Source organism: Portunus trituberculatus, chromosome 9, assembly GCF_017591435.1.
Source record: "Portunus trituberculatus isolate SZX2019 chromosome 9, ASM1759143v1, whole genome shotgun sequence".
Taxonomy (NCBI): Eukaryota; Metazoa; Arthropoda; class Malacostraca; order Decapoda; family Portunidae; genus Portunus; species Portunus trituberculatus.
The window spans coordinates 1,556,433-1,570,000 of NC_059263.1; the positions used below are offsets into that span (position 1 = coordinate 1,556,433).

At 42.7% G+C, this 13,568-nt stretch overlaps 1 protein-coding gene across 9 annotated transcripts in view; it reads left to right on the forward strand.

Annotated features, from left to right (window-relative positions):
* The window catches only part of LOC123501163 (protein furry-like), a 102,812-nt gene that overhangs the window by 2,499 nt on the left and 86,745 nt on the right, over positions 1–13,568 (forward strand). For 2 of the 9 annotated variants that reach the window (XM_045249791.1, XM_045249794.1), the window contains exons 1-11: positions 857–1,529; positions 2,395–2,588; positions 8,456–8,617; positions 9,149–9,456; positions 9,895–10,088; positions 10,304–10,486; positions 10,790–10,997; positions 11,312–11,449; positions 11,655–11,889; positions 12,057–12,833; positions 13,276–13,481. In XM_045249791.1, the coding sequence (XP_045105726.1) occupies positions 1,309–1,529; positions 2,395–2,588; positions 8,456–8,617; positions 9,149–9,456; positions 9,895–10,088; positions 10,304–10,486; positions 10,790–10,997; positions 11,312–11,449; positions 11,655–11,889; positions 12,057–12,833; positions 13,276–13,481 (2,826 nt within the window). In that variant the 5' untranslated portion in view covers positions 857–1,308. Of the gene's footprint in view, positions 1–829; positions 1,530–2,394; positions 2,589–7,039; positions 8,034–8,455; positions 8,618–9,148; positions 9,457–9,894; positions 10,089–10,303; positions 10,487–10,789; positions 10,998–11,311; positions 11,450–11,654; positions 11,890–12,056; positions 12,834–13,275; positions 13,482–13,568 lie in introns of those variants that run through there. The other 7 variants (XM_045249793.1, XM_045249792.1, XM_045249797.1 and 4 more) reach the window with 5 other exon arrangements.

The window sequence follows — 13,568 nt, forward strand, 5'->3', positions numbered from 1 at the left end:
CCCCTCCCAAAGTTTCTCCTCCTCCTCCTCCTCCTCCTCCTCCTCCTCCTCCTCCTCCTCCTCCTCCTCCTCCTCCTCCTCCTCCTCCTCCTCCTCCTCCTCCTCCTCCTCCTCCTCCCTCCTCCTCCAATCCTCTTAGACCACCATGTAAACAGTGGAGTGATGGTTTGAAGTGTGTCATCCGGTCAGTCACTCTTCAGCCAGCCTTGGGGATGGGTGCTGTCCCCTTGGCTTGTGTGTGAATGTGTGAGTCTGTAGGTGTGGTGAAGGTGCAGTGAAGGTACTCTCTTGATGGCATGGCTCTGTTGGCTTTGGCACATGGCGTGGTCAGAGGGTCAGGATCAGAGTTTTGTGACGCAAGGGCTTGGCTACACGCTTGAGGTTTTGCAAGTGTTGTTGCATATTGAAGGTAGGCAAGCATGATTCATGACTAATAATTTCAGTACAACAAACAACAATTCACACCACTAAGAGATATATATGAAATATCTACAAGTAAATAGAAGAAAAAAGGAGATAAAAATATATATTTTGTAATTTCTAGTCTATTTAATGTTTGGAAATGGCTCTAGAACAAGAGGAAACATCCCAGAGTAGTTACTGCTTGAGAAAAGTTGAGCCAAATAGCAGGGAAAGGATTAATGATGATCATTTGTTAAGGGAAGTGCTTATGTTGTCATCAATAGTAAAAATTCTCCTCAAACATAATAGTTAATGATCAAAGAATTTGTCAAATAAGTTCTCATTTAAGAGAGAAATGATTAAAGTAATTTTTTTTCTCTGTGTTATTTTTGGATTGAAAACCTGTATAAATAAAACTGTGTTCCAGTAGAAAATGTAGGAGTGAAGTGGAAGATGTGTCAGCATTGCCTCACGTGAGACTACCACAATTAGGTGAAGATGCAGATATCTTGTGTGCATCTTCCCTCAAGTGACTTTCTGAAGAACCCATGATGCAGGAGCACAAAGTTGTCTCTGAATCCTTTAAAACCCAGCCAAGGAGGGAAACAGGAACACTGAAACATTAAGAGTAAAAATATATGGGAGTGGAAACTGCAAAGACATATAAGTGAGAAAAAGGCACCAACTCCTTCACCAGCATAATTTTATCCAGATCTGTATTTGTGTTTCTAATCACTGTAAGAACTGTGAAATGTTTTATGCTGTGGAGATGAGACAGAATTAGCTAAGGACTCACAGAGATCTCCAACCAGTATGAAGCCAGTGCTGCTATGAAACACTCGAGGATACTTCCCTTTCAAAACTAGTGAAGAGTTGATGAATAACTGACTCACTTTATCCACCACCATGAAACGCACCAAGACTCTTCCGTCCAACCTTCGCCGTCCCCTCGTCATCACACGTGCCAACAGCGGCAACAACAACACCAATAACAACAACAATAACTCTGCCAGCACTACGCCAGGAGCTGGAGAGGACACGGTTTCTCTCTACACATATCGTCTCCATGTGGGAACTACACAAACCATCGAACTCACTCTCCACAACCCTCCACAGAGCCCCAGCAGGTGCGGTTGAGTGGATGCATGTAGTTTGGTGGGCAGGTTTGGGTTATGAGGGAGGGGAAGGGTGTAGGAATGGGTGGCTGAGTTATTGAGTAGTCAGTTAGTATAGAAAGATAAGTTAGGGAAGTGTAAAGTGGTGAGTGAAGACAGTTTGTATTGATTGAATGAGTGTATGAGAGGAAGGCCTGTTGGGTGTGAGGTGAGGTGAGGGGCTAGAGAGGCATTCAGCAGTGTTGATAGATATAGAGCGCCTGAATATCAAAAGAATGAACGTGGAATGAAGAGTATTGATAGTTTTATGGAGTGATAGCTACAGTAGTGTATTGTAATGATGGGAAGTGCTGCTGGAGTGTTTGTTTATTATTTGTTTAATGGGAGTGGATGAAATATTTGTGATTGAGGTGAAGTCATTGTGTTGCAAGGAGTGATTTCAGTGTCAGTGTGCAAGGTTTGTTGCTTGTTTGCTTGTATGAATTGAGCATTTAGTTGAGTTTTGTTTGCTTGTTTTGTATTTGTATTTATTACAGTCACTTATGGAGCAGAATGGTAATATTTTTGTGAGTTGCAATTATTTCATTATTTGATTTAAAGAATAGGAACAGTTGATTGTATTGTATAAAACTGCAATAAGTAATGGCTAATAACAGTATGTGAGACAAAAGTAAAACAAGAGATAGTGGCTGTAATCAGTGTAGCTGTATTCATTATGCAGTATTAATCTGTGTTGATTAAAGTTGATGTTATAGTATTAAGTAGTGTTGAATAGTGATGTGTAGAGGCTGTATTGGATAACAAATGTAATCTATGAAGTGACTTGTCAAGTGACAGTGCATGGCGGGTTGTTGCATGCTGCCTGGATCCCTTGAAGAGGCAGTAACCAGCGTACAAAGGATGACCACTCCTCTCTCACCTCCCACGGCTCCTCCTCTCCCTCCTTGCACTCCAGTGGGGCTGAGGGCTCCTCCCCCATTCTCTCTCCCAGCATCGGCCGCAGGATTGTAGCACCAGGTGTAGCTGTCTTTAAGAAGCTACTCCTTGACCGACTCACTTCCAACAAACAAGGTAGACTGAAAACTGAGGCTCTGTTACCCTGTGGACTTGTGACGCTTATAGTCGTGGCATCAGTAAACTCCCACCAGTACTTTGCTGCTTTATTGACCCTGTACCCTTACATTAAGACATTACTTGGGGGGCTTTGCAGTTGTGTTATCCATGTGGCCATCTGTAAGCTTTGTTAGTGGTATTTGTGATCTCATTCATACCATGCCGTCATGGCATATTGTGGTTACTTTTCATGCTATGGAAGATGTCAAGGTCCATTTCATTTTATGTTCCTACAGTCCCTTTACAGTGTAATGCGCAGGTTCATTGCCAAAAATGTCAGGGTTCTCCCTTTCTGTATCTTGCCTGTATCTTTGTCTTCCTTTGTGATGCTGTTGAGAGTTTGAAGCTATTAAAGAAACATTTTGCCAGGAATGAAGTCATGAGTCACTTTGATTATTGCCCATGACATCAAATTTCCGTTTTTTCTTTTTATCTTGGCTGTATCTTTATCTTCCTTTGCGATGCTGGTGAGAGTATGAAGCTATTAAAGGAACATGTGCCTGGAACGAAGACTCAACTCACTTTTTTTACTGAGTTTGAAGTTGTAGTGTTGCTTTCAAACCATCAGTAGTGGAAGTTGAGTCACGACTGCAGTGTTACGCTGATTAATCATTTGCTGGCGCTTCCATTGTGTTGCGGTTCTTTTTGTGTCATTTATTGCAGCACTGAGGCTTACTTGTGGCTTATCGGCTTTCATTCTGCGAATTGATGCGACAAGTCTTATTGGGGAGGTTCAGTTCTCAAGTGGATAGGGAGGTGGTGATGTTCTGTGAGGCTTTGAGGGAACAGTTGTGACAGATTCATGTTCAATTCACTATGAATTGTCAGCTTTGTATGTATGTGTGTTGAATTGTTGAAATCACACATATACACATGGATACACATGCATATGCACACGCATACACACACATACGCACACACCCGCGTGCACACACACACACACACACACACACACACACACACACACACACACACACACACACATGTGAAATGTAATGTATTCCAACATAAATGGAGTGATATCGGGGATTTTAGAACTCAACGATTACTTGAGGGACAAGAACCCAGATATTGTGGGTCTTACTGAAACAAAACTGAGAGAGGGAGAAGACCTGATGAAGGTTGGAGAAGGGAAATATAACGTTTGGAAAAGAAATAGAGTAGGTAAGATGGGAGGAGGAGTGATGTTGCTGGTTAAAAAAGATATAAAGGTGGATCAAGTGAAAAAAGGTATGGGAAAGGCAGAAGTGCTAAAGATCAGAGCAGAAACTAATGAAGGAAAAAAGAGGCACTACATAGTGGTGTACGTACCACCTAAGACAAATGCATGGTCAGTACAGGAATATGAAGAAATGATAAGTGATACAGGAACATGTCTGGAAGAAATGTTGGGTGGCTGTGAACGAACTATAATGATGGGAGATTTTAATTGTAAAGAGGTGTGTTGGGAGGACTGGTCAATGGAAGGATCAGAGACAACATGGGGAAATACACTATTGACACTGGCAATGGAAAATGTGTTAACTCAGTGGGTCAAAGAAGATACTAGGTTTGGAGGAGAGGGAGCATCGTCAAGACTGGACTTGGTCTTTAGTACAGAGCCAATGGTCATTGAGGAGATGAGGGTGGAGTGCCCTTTAGCAAAGAGTGATCATGCAGTTTTGGAGTTCAAGGTGATAGACGAAGAGAAATCTAGAAGAAATGAAGAATATAAAGTGGGAAGATGGAATTATGCCAAGACAGATTTTGGAAACCTAAAGAAATTCTTTCAAGAGACAAATTGATGAAATTCAAGAGTGCTAAGGAGCAAATGAAAAGTGGAAGGAATTTATAAAAATATACAAAGAAGGTGAGAAAAATTTGTACCAATAAGACAACATAGAGAAGTTGGAAAGCAGGACTGGTTTAACGATAGATGTGAAAAGGCTAGAACAAGAAAAGAGGATGCATGGAAGAGGTGGAGAAGGAAAAGACGGATTAAGCAGTGGGAAAGTTACAAAAGAGCAAGAAATGAATATGTGTTGATTAGAAGAGAAGAAAGAAAGAAACAAGAAAAGGATATAATTGATAAATGTAAAGACCAACCAAGGCTTTTTACAGACATGTGAACAACAACATCAAAAATAGAGAAAGTATTGAAAGTTTAGAAGTAAATGGAGTATACAGTGAAGATCCCAGGAAATGGCAGAGGCTATGAATGGATGCTTTCGGAAGGTATTCACAAAGGAGACTGCTTTTGACAAACCACTGGTAATGGAACAGAAAGGGATTATGAAGGAGTTTCAAGTAACTGTGGAGGAGATCAAGAACATGATGGGGAGTTTAGAAGTGAGAAAAGCTGTGGGACCTGATGGGGTATCAGGATGGATTTTAAGAGAATGCAGGAGCAATTGGCAGAAAAAGTTTGTGAAGTAATTGATGCCTCATTAAGGGAAGGTGTAGTGCCCCAAGACTGGAAAAGAGCTAACATTGTCCCAATCTATAAATCAGGTAACAAGAGAGACCCATTGAACTATAGACCAGTGTCACTTACAAGTGTGGTAGCTAAGATGTGTGAGAGGGTGGTGAAGACTAGATGGACAGACTTCTTGGAGAAAATGACATACTTTGTGAGTGTCAATTTGGTTTTAGGAAAGGGCGTTCATGCACGACAAACCTGATATGTTACTATTCGAGGGTGATAGATGTAATACAGGAAAGAGATGGTTGGGCTGATGGAATATATCTGGATTTAAAAAAGGCCTTTGATAAGGTACCACACCAGAGACTGATCTGGAAACTTGAAATGGTAGGAGGAGTGCATGGCAGTTTACTAAAATGGATGGAAGACTTTTGGTAGGAAGAGAAATGAGAACAATAATTAAGGACAGACCATCAGAATGGGGATTGGTGGAGAGTGGAGTTCCACAGGGATCAGTGTTGGCACCAGTAATGTTCGCAGTCTACATAAATGACATGGTGGATGGGGTGTCCAGTTATGTGAGCCTATTTGCAGACGATGCAAAATTGTTAAGAAAAGTGAGATGTGACAAAGATTGCGAACTACTCCAGGAAGACTTGGACAGAATATGGAAATGGAGCTGTACATGGCAAATGGAGTTCAACACGACAAAATGCAAGAAAATAGAGTTTGGCAAGAGTGAAAGAAGAATCAGGAGTATGTACAAGATAGGAAATGAAGACATAAAACCAGTCATGAAGAAAAAGACCTTGGGGTGACAATTACCAATGACCTATCGCCAGAGAGACATATAAACAAAATAATTGGAGAAGTATTGAACTTATTGAGGAACATAAGAGTGGCGTTCAGATATCTAGATGAAGAAATGATGAAGAAAATAATTACTGCAATGATAAGACCGAGGCTTGAATATGCAACAATACAGTGGGCTCCGAACTTAAAGAAACACATAAGGAAACTAGAGAAAGTACAGAGGGCTGCAACGAAAATGGTGCCTGACTTAAGAGATTTGACTTATGAAGACAGACTGAAAAGAATGCAACTTCCAACCCTGGAAAACAGAAGAGAAAGGGGAGACCTGATAGCAATATACAGAGTGATGATTGGCATGGAAAAATGGATAGGGAAGATCTGTGTATGTGGAATGGAAGAATGTCGAGAGGGCATGGGAAAAAACTAAAAATGGCCACTTATAGGAGAGATGTGAAAAATATAGCTTCCTCATAGAAGGGTGGAAGCATGGAATAGTTTAGACGTGGAAGTGGTCAACGCAAGGAATATTCATGATTTTAAGAAAAGCTGGACATTAATAGATATGGAGACGGGACAACACGAGCATAGCTCTTTTCCCGTATGTTAGGTAAATACAATTAGGTAAACACACACACACACACACACACACACACACACACACACACACACACACACACACACACACACACACACACACACACACACACACTCTCTTCTCTCTCTCTCTCTCTCTCTCTCTCTCTCTCTCTCTCTCTCTCTCTCTCTCTCTCTCTCTCTCTCTCTCTCTCTCTCTCTCTCTCTCTCTCTCTCTCTCTCAACATCCTGTTTGTAATCTTCCTTTAATTCAGGTTTTTTCCAGTAACTTCCTGCCTTAGTGTTCATGGTGTTTAAATAATTAATGGTGGTATTAGGTTATCTTGCTTTTGTTTAACTTTCACAACACTCTCTCTCTGTCTCTCTCTCTCTCTCTCTCTCTCTCTCTCTCTCTCTCTCTCTCTCTCTCTCTCTCTCTCTCTCTCTCTCTCTCTCTCTCTCTCTCTCTCTCTCTCTCTCTCTGTAATCAGTAGAGGTGCCTAGTAGTAGGATAACGTGTGATAAGGACAGATAAGAGCTGCTGTCTATCACACTGGCTGCTTGGAGTCAGGGTAGCCAGTATCAGCCTCACATAGTTAAGAGTGCTGTGTTCATGCTTACACACACCTTCATAATAGTGACTCTGGAAAATGTGACACCTCCAGCCATTCCTCATTTGAAGGAAGAGGGTGTCTGTGCAATGTGATTATCAGGATGTGCAGGATGTTAGTAGATATGATGCTGGCATTGTGACGGTGCTGAACTTGTGGTTGTGTGTAGCTTGGGTGGTGTGACTTATGCAATGCCACAGTGGGATATCTGAAGTGAAGGGATATCTCATAGATTGTGAAGAATAGCTTATGTGCTCCTGTTACATTTGACAGTCAGTGGATGTGTGTTCGTGTGTTTGTGTCTGCATCACACTGCAAGAGATGATGCAAGAGTGATTAATGGAAATGTAAAGACCTAAATGTAATACTGGCAACTGGATCAGACTCCACATCAGGAAGTTTATGTGAATACGAGCATAGATGAGACACACACCGACTTGTGCCACTAGTTACGCCCTTCTTACACACCCACACTGCCTTACTCCTGTGCCCTGCCATCCATAGTGCTCTACTGTACTCCTCACTCCTTCACTGCCTCACTTTACCTTGTCATTCATAGTCTTCTTGAATTTCTATCCACTCTGTACCTCCTTTCTTATAAAATTATCCTAACATATTTTCATGGATACATTTAATTTTCACATGTCATCTTATTATAATCCTTACATTCTCAGTGTAACTATCATTGGTATCTTCATTCATACCATTAGCACACTCCACTCACCTCTGCCAGACTGTCACTCTTTATACATACTTCATTCCACTAACACTCCACTTCTCTCACTGCCATAACCACACTCACTATATACCTCATCCTTCTCATCCTATATTCCTTACTGTTAATCTTCACCCTATCCACACTCACACACACTTAGACACACACACACACACACACCAAAATGTTCCGTCAGACCTACCATGTTGCCACCACGCCCATACGCAAGATGACAACGGCTGTGTATCGTATCGTCAACTCAAGTGACACAGTGCCAAATACCCACAAAGGTAATGAAGGGGAGTGTGCCGTGACATGATTGAATTTGGTGATATTAGCTGTGTAAAAGTCTGTTCTCTATTATGTTTACTGTTTTTAGGCTCGGATGATAGGTATGTTGTGTTTTAAGGTATTATTCTCCTCTTTCTGTGTGTTTCCTTTATTTTTTGCTGAGTAGTGGAGGAGGAAACAGTTCAAGAAAGAAATGAAGAAAGCAGAGAGAGGAAATGACAATAACCTTTTTGATGCAAGTTTGATAAGTTTAAGAAAAAGAAAAGCTAAGTAATGACACACACACACACACACACAAACACGTGCACACACACACACACACACACACACACACACACACACACACACACACACACACACACACACACACACACACACACACACACATCTAGTCATCTCATCATACATCTTTCCTTGACAGATGGCGAGGAGGTTGGGGAGCGTGGGCCGGGTGATGGGCGGGAGGCTGGCCAGGATGAGCTGCTAGAGATCCCTAGTGATGATGAGAATGAGACCACACCAGCACTCACGCTTGATGTGGCGACGGATCCTACCATGGACCGGTCCCTCTCAGCCAGCCACGGTGAGTCACTGAGGTGGGATGAGTGGAGAGAATCAGTTGATGGATGCTGTGAAGTGTGTGTATAAAAGCTTTGAGGAAGAGAATATATGAAACTGATATTGGTTAAGACATAAAGGAATGGCTTATCTCCACTGAGAATTAATAAAGCAAAGATGAACAAAGCATGTTGATTTTTCATGTTAAAAATGAGCAACTGCCATTTTTTTTTATAATCATAATAATAATAAGGTTTGAATAACTTGTCATGCTTGTATTATGTTAAGCCTTTTCCTTAGTTTATATTCTTTCATAGATTTCTTAAAGAGGATGGTCAGCTGATCACAAGTTTTAATGTTAGAGAAAATAATGAATATAGAAGTGAGGGGGATAGATTAATGGATGTTTGAGCAGTACCTTACCTACATATTACTGGAGGAAAATGTTGGAGTAAGTGATATTTTGCAAGGTCATAAATACTGACAAGCACTAGCAGTTCTTTAAACACTACTGCACCTCACTCATTGTTGCTCCTCACCATTGTGCTCTTAACAGAAGTTGGTGGAGAGAGTGTCAGTGGTGGCAGTGGCAGCAGTGCAGGTGGCAGCAGCAGTGGCAGTAGTGGGATCAGTGGTAGCAGCAGTGGCAGTGGGACAGGCCAGGCAGGAGGCACTGGTGCTGGAGTGGGTGGCGGGGCCTCCACACTCCTTCCCTGGGGTGCTCACAAGGAGCGGGCACAGTTCCCGGCCACCGTCCACATTGACACAGACCTGCGGCCAGGGGAGTTTGTGATGCGCACACTGTTTGCTGAGTTCACTGTGATGGCTGAGCGGAAGATTGAGTGTGTGATGCTGGAGCCGCTGGTAGGTGGAATGGTTGTGGAGTGATGGGGAAGTGGACAGACAAATTAGCTTATTACTCTCTTATGTTTTTATGTATTCTAAGTCTTACTTCTTATTCTCATTAAGAAAAATTATTTGTGATTTTTTTATTTCCAGTTTACAAATTTACAAAATTACAAATGAAATATCTGAATCCTGTACTTTGATTTGTATGTGTAGAATTAATATTTGTGAATAAAAACTGCAAAAATAGAAAAAAAGGTAATTAAATTAGATATCCTGAATCTGCATTTGATTCTGATATATGATATTTGACTTACAAATAACTTGCAAGTCACCATTCAACAAGTATGATGAAGGAAAAGAAGAGAAGATGTGTATATTTTATCCTATGTATGTGTTTTGATCACCATTATTCCGTCTAGCATCATAATTGTTACTATCCATCACGGTCATCAGGAACGCAGCTTGTCCAAGAGTCTCCAGCGTGGCGAGGATCCCACCTTTGACCAGCTGCTGCTCGCATTTGGCTGTGTGGCAGAGCATTGTCTTCCCTCCCTGCTGCACACACTCTTTGCCTGGTATGACCGCCAGGGGGTGGAGTGGGGTGCTACAGATTCTCGTTATCGCCACGACCCCAGCAAGGGCAAAGGGTGAGTGTCTGTCTGTATTCATAATGTGGCCTGTGTTTTTATTTTGCCTGTATTCTCCTTTACATTGCTTTATTTTTGCATTCAGTCCTTTCTTATTCTTTATGACAGAAAATATACCAGCATTAAAACCTCCTGATTTAATTTTGCCTCATTTTCCTTTTCATCCTTCTTAACGTAGCTCAGTGTGACATTTCTTCTCTGTGTTGTGTGTGCAGGGGTGAGGCAGGCTGGAGTGTGGAGCGGGAGACAGTGCAGGAGAGGAGGGACTTGGCTGTGGAGTTCATCTTCTGCCTAGTTCTGATTGAGGTCCTGAGGCAACTTGCTGTTCACCCTGGCCATGATGACTTGGTGAAGCACATTGAGGACGTTGCCTTCAAGCACTTCAAGTACCGAGAGGGGTGAGGGAGATTTTCTTGCTGGTGATGGCAGAGAGTTCATGTTTATGTAATTGTTATATACAGGATGTGAGGTCTTTTGGTTTTGGTATCACCTTTTTTTCACCTTATTAACTCCTTTCTACTCCATATCTCTTTCTATGGAGGAAGGAGTACTTGTGTGTATGTGTGGTGAAATTGTAATTCATAACTATAAGTGCATATAGAGAGAGAGAGAGAGAGAGAGAGAGAGAGAGATATTATCAATGCTATACACAATTTCTGGTCCCTATCACTTACTCCTCATCCATCCTTTCCACAACACAGAGTTCAGAACAACCCTAATGGAGAAAACATCAACACCATTTCTGATCTGTATGCTGAGGTGGTGGGCGTCCTGGCACAGTCACGCTTCCAGTCAGTGCGTCGGAGGTTCATGGCCGAGCTGAAGGAGCTGCGTGCGAGGGAGCAGTCAACGGTCACCACACAAACCATCATGTCTTTACTAATGGGCATGAAATTCTTCCGTGTCAAGGTTGGTGTGGCTTTGTGTCTCCGTCCCTTGCTTCACGTCCTCATGTTACCGCTGAGAACTTGGAAATATGTATGAGTAGGTAGATGTTTTGTAGTAAGTAAAGTCTGTGTTCCAGTTTTTGTGGTGTTATATTTTTGTTAGAAATCTTTGTTTTCCATTATATTTTCTTGTGCTTTCAGTTCCTTCTTTCTTCCTTTTTCTTTACATCAGGAAAGTTATTGAGCTTGAAATCCTGTCCACATCTTTTGTCTCTTCAATCTTTCCTTCAGTTTTCATTCTCAAGGTAAAAATTGCCTTGTGCTCCCCCCCAACAGATGGTGCCAATAGAGGAGTTTGAGGCATCCTTCCAGTTCATGCAGGAGTGTGCTCAGTATTTCCTGGAGGTGCGGGACAAGGACATTAAGCACGCACTGGCAGGCCTCTTTGTGGAGATCCTGGTACCCGTGGCAGCGGTGAGTGAGTGCGGCCTTAGTGAGCTGAGGAGCTTCAGATGTGTGGGTGTGTCAGTAGGAATGAAAAGCAAGAACAGAAAAGGAACAGTTGTGTTTAGCTTACATTCCTTGTCGTGCTGCATTATATTTCACCTCTATTTTCCTTTTATTTCTTTGCATTCCTTTTGTTTTTTTTATATTTCTTTGTCTCATCTTTGTTCTGCAGGCTGTGAAGAATGAAGTCAATGTTCCATGCCTCAAGTACTTTGTGGAGATGCTGTATTCCACCACACAAGACATGGCCACCAAGAACAAGCACAGACTGGCCATTTTCCCCTTGGTCACTTGCCTCTTGTGTGTCTCCCAGAAGGCATTTTTCCTCACTAACTGGCACTACTTTCTGGCTATGTGTCTCCAGCACCTCAAAAACCGGGACCCCAAGATGTCTCGTGTAGCTCTAGGTAAGTGTCCTCAGGGTCTGGGTATGGAAGATAGTGCTATTCTTTGTCTTGTCTTTTCCCTTGTGTCTTTAATAACTGGAACATCTAAGGTGGCCACTAATGGTGTCTGTGTGGCTTGCAAGCTGTACTCAATATTACTCACTCATTGCTCCTCTCTCCACCCCCAGAGTCACTGTACCGTCTACTGTGGGTGTACATGATCAGGATTAAGTGTGAGAGCAACTCTGCCACTCATTCTCGCTTGGCCAGCATTGTTAACTCCCTATTCCCCAAGGGCTCCAAGGCTGTCGTTCCAAGGGATACACCACTCAACATTTTTGTGAAGATCATTCAGTTCATTGCCCAGGAGCGACTTGACTTTGCCATGCGGGAGATTGTGTTTGACCTCCTGTCAGTGGGGCGGCAGATCAAGATTATTCTCACTCCAGAACGCATGTCCATTGGCCTACGTGCCTTCTTAGTAGTGGCTGACAGTCTCCAGCAGAAGGAAGGTGATCCTCCAATGCCCCGCACTGTAGGGGTGCTGCCATCAGGGAATACACTCAGGGTCAAGAAAACCTTCCTCAACAAGATGCTCACTGAGGACATGGCACGCAACATTGGGATCTCGGCCTACTACCCTCTAGTGCGTAAGTCCTTCAACGACATTCTAAAGGCCCTGGACAGCCAGTTTGGTCGCCCTCTCATGATGACCAACACTCAGAATGTCAACAAGGAACCTGATGAGATGATCACCGGGGAACGCAAACCCAAGATTGACCTCTTCCGCACCTGTGTCGCTGCCGTGCCAAGACTCATACCTGATGGGATGTCTGGCCGTGACCTGGTTGACCTGCTGGCCCGCCTTACAGTGCACATGGACGAGGAGCTGCGCCACTTGGCCTTCCAGAGTCTCCAGAACCTTGTGCTTGACTTCCCAGAGTGGCGTCATGATGTGTTGTTTGGTGAGTGTTGGTGATGGTGCTGGTGGTGATAGGGGTAGTGATGGTGTACATTGAGCAGTGTGGTGTATGCTGTATCATGAATACTATGTTTGTGGATGGCTGTGTTGTTGTGACAAGTATGGTATTGTATTAAGAGGGGAGGTACACTTGCCAAGGAAGAAAAAAGGCAAAAGATATATGGAAGGATGATGTTGAAATAGGAGTCTAAAATGCATACACAGAAGCCTGAAGACAGGAAGGTTAATTATCATTACTTTTATTGATTGGTTGATTGAGATTAAAAAAGAAATCGTAACCTTTGCAAATATCAGGAAGTAATTTTATTTATTCAATTGTTGGCTGATTGACTGATTATTTTGCATTGTGACAAGAGGAACGGAGAAGGAGGGGCAAGTATGATGATGGTGATTGTATTGGTAGTGACTGTAATTATCAATTTCAGGTTTTATCCAGTTTTTGATGAAGGAGGTTGGGGACAGTTACACACAGCTGCTGGATAACGGGGTGAGGATGCTGCTACAGCTGCTGACGGCCTGGAAGAATGCCCTCACCAACACCTCAGGGACTGGCAGTGGATCAGGGCCAGGCTCAGGGAGTTCCAAAAGAGATCCTGGTGTGGGGGACCTCCATCATCTGCATCTACACCAGGTAAGGCCATGGCTATGTCTGTGTGTGTGTTAATAATTAGTGTGTAACAATAATAATATTATGTGCATGTTTTGTGTGTGTGTGTGT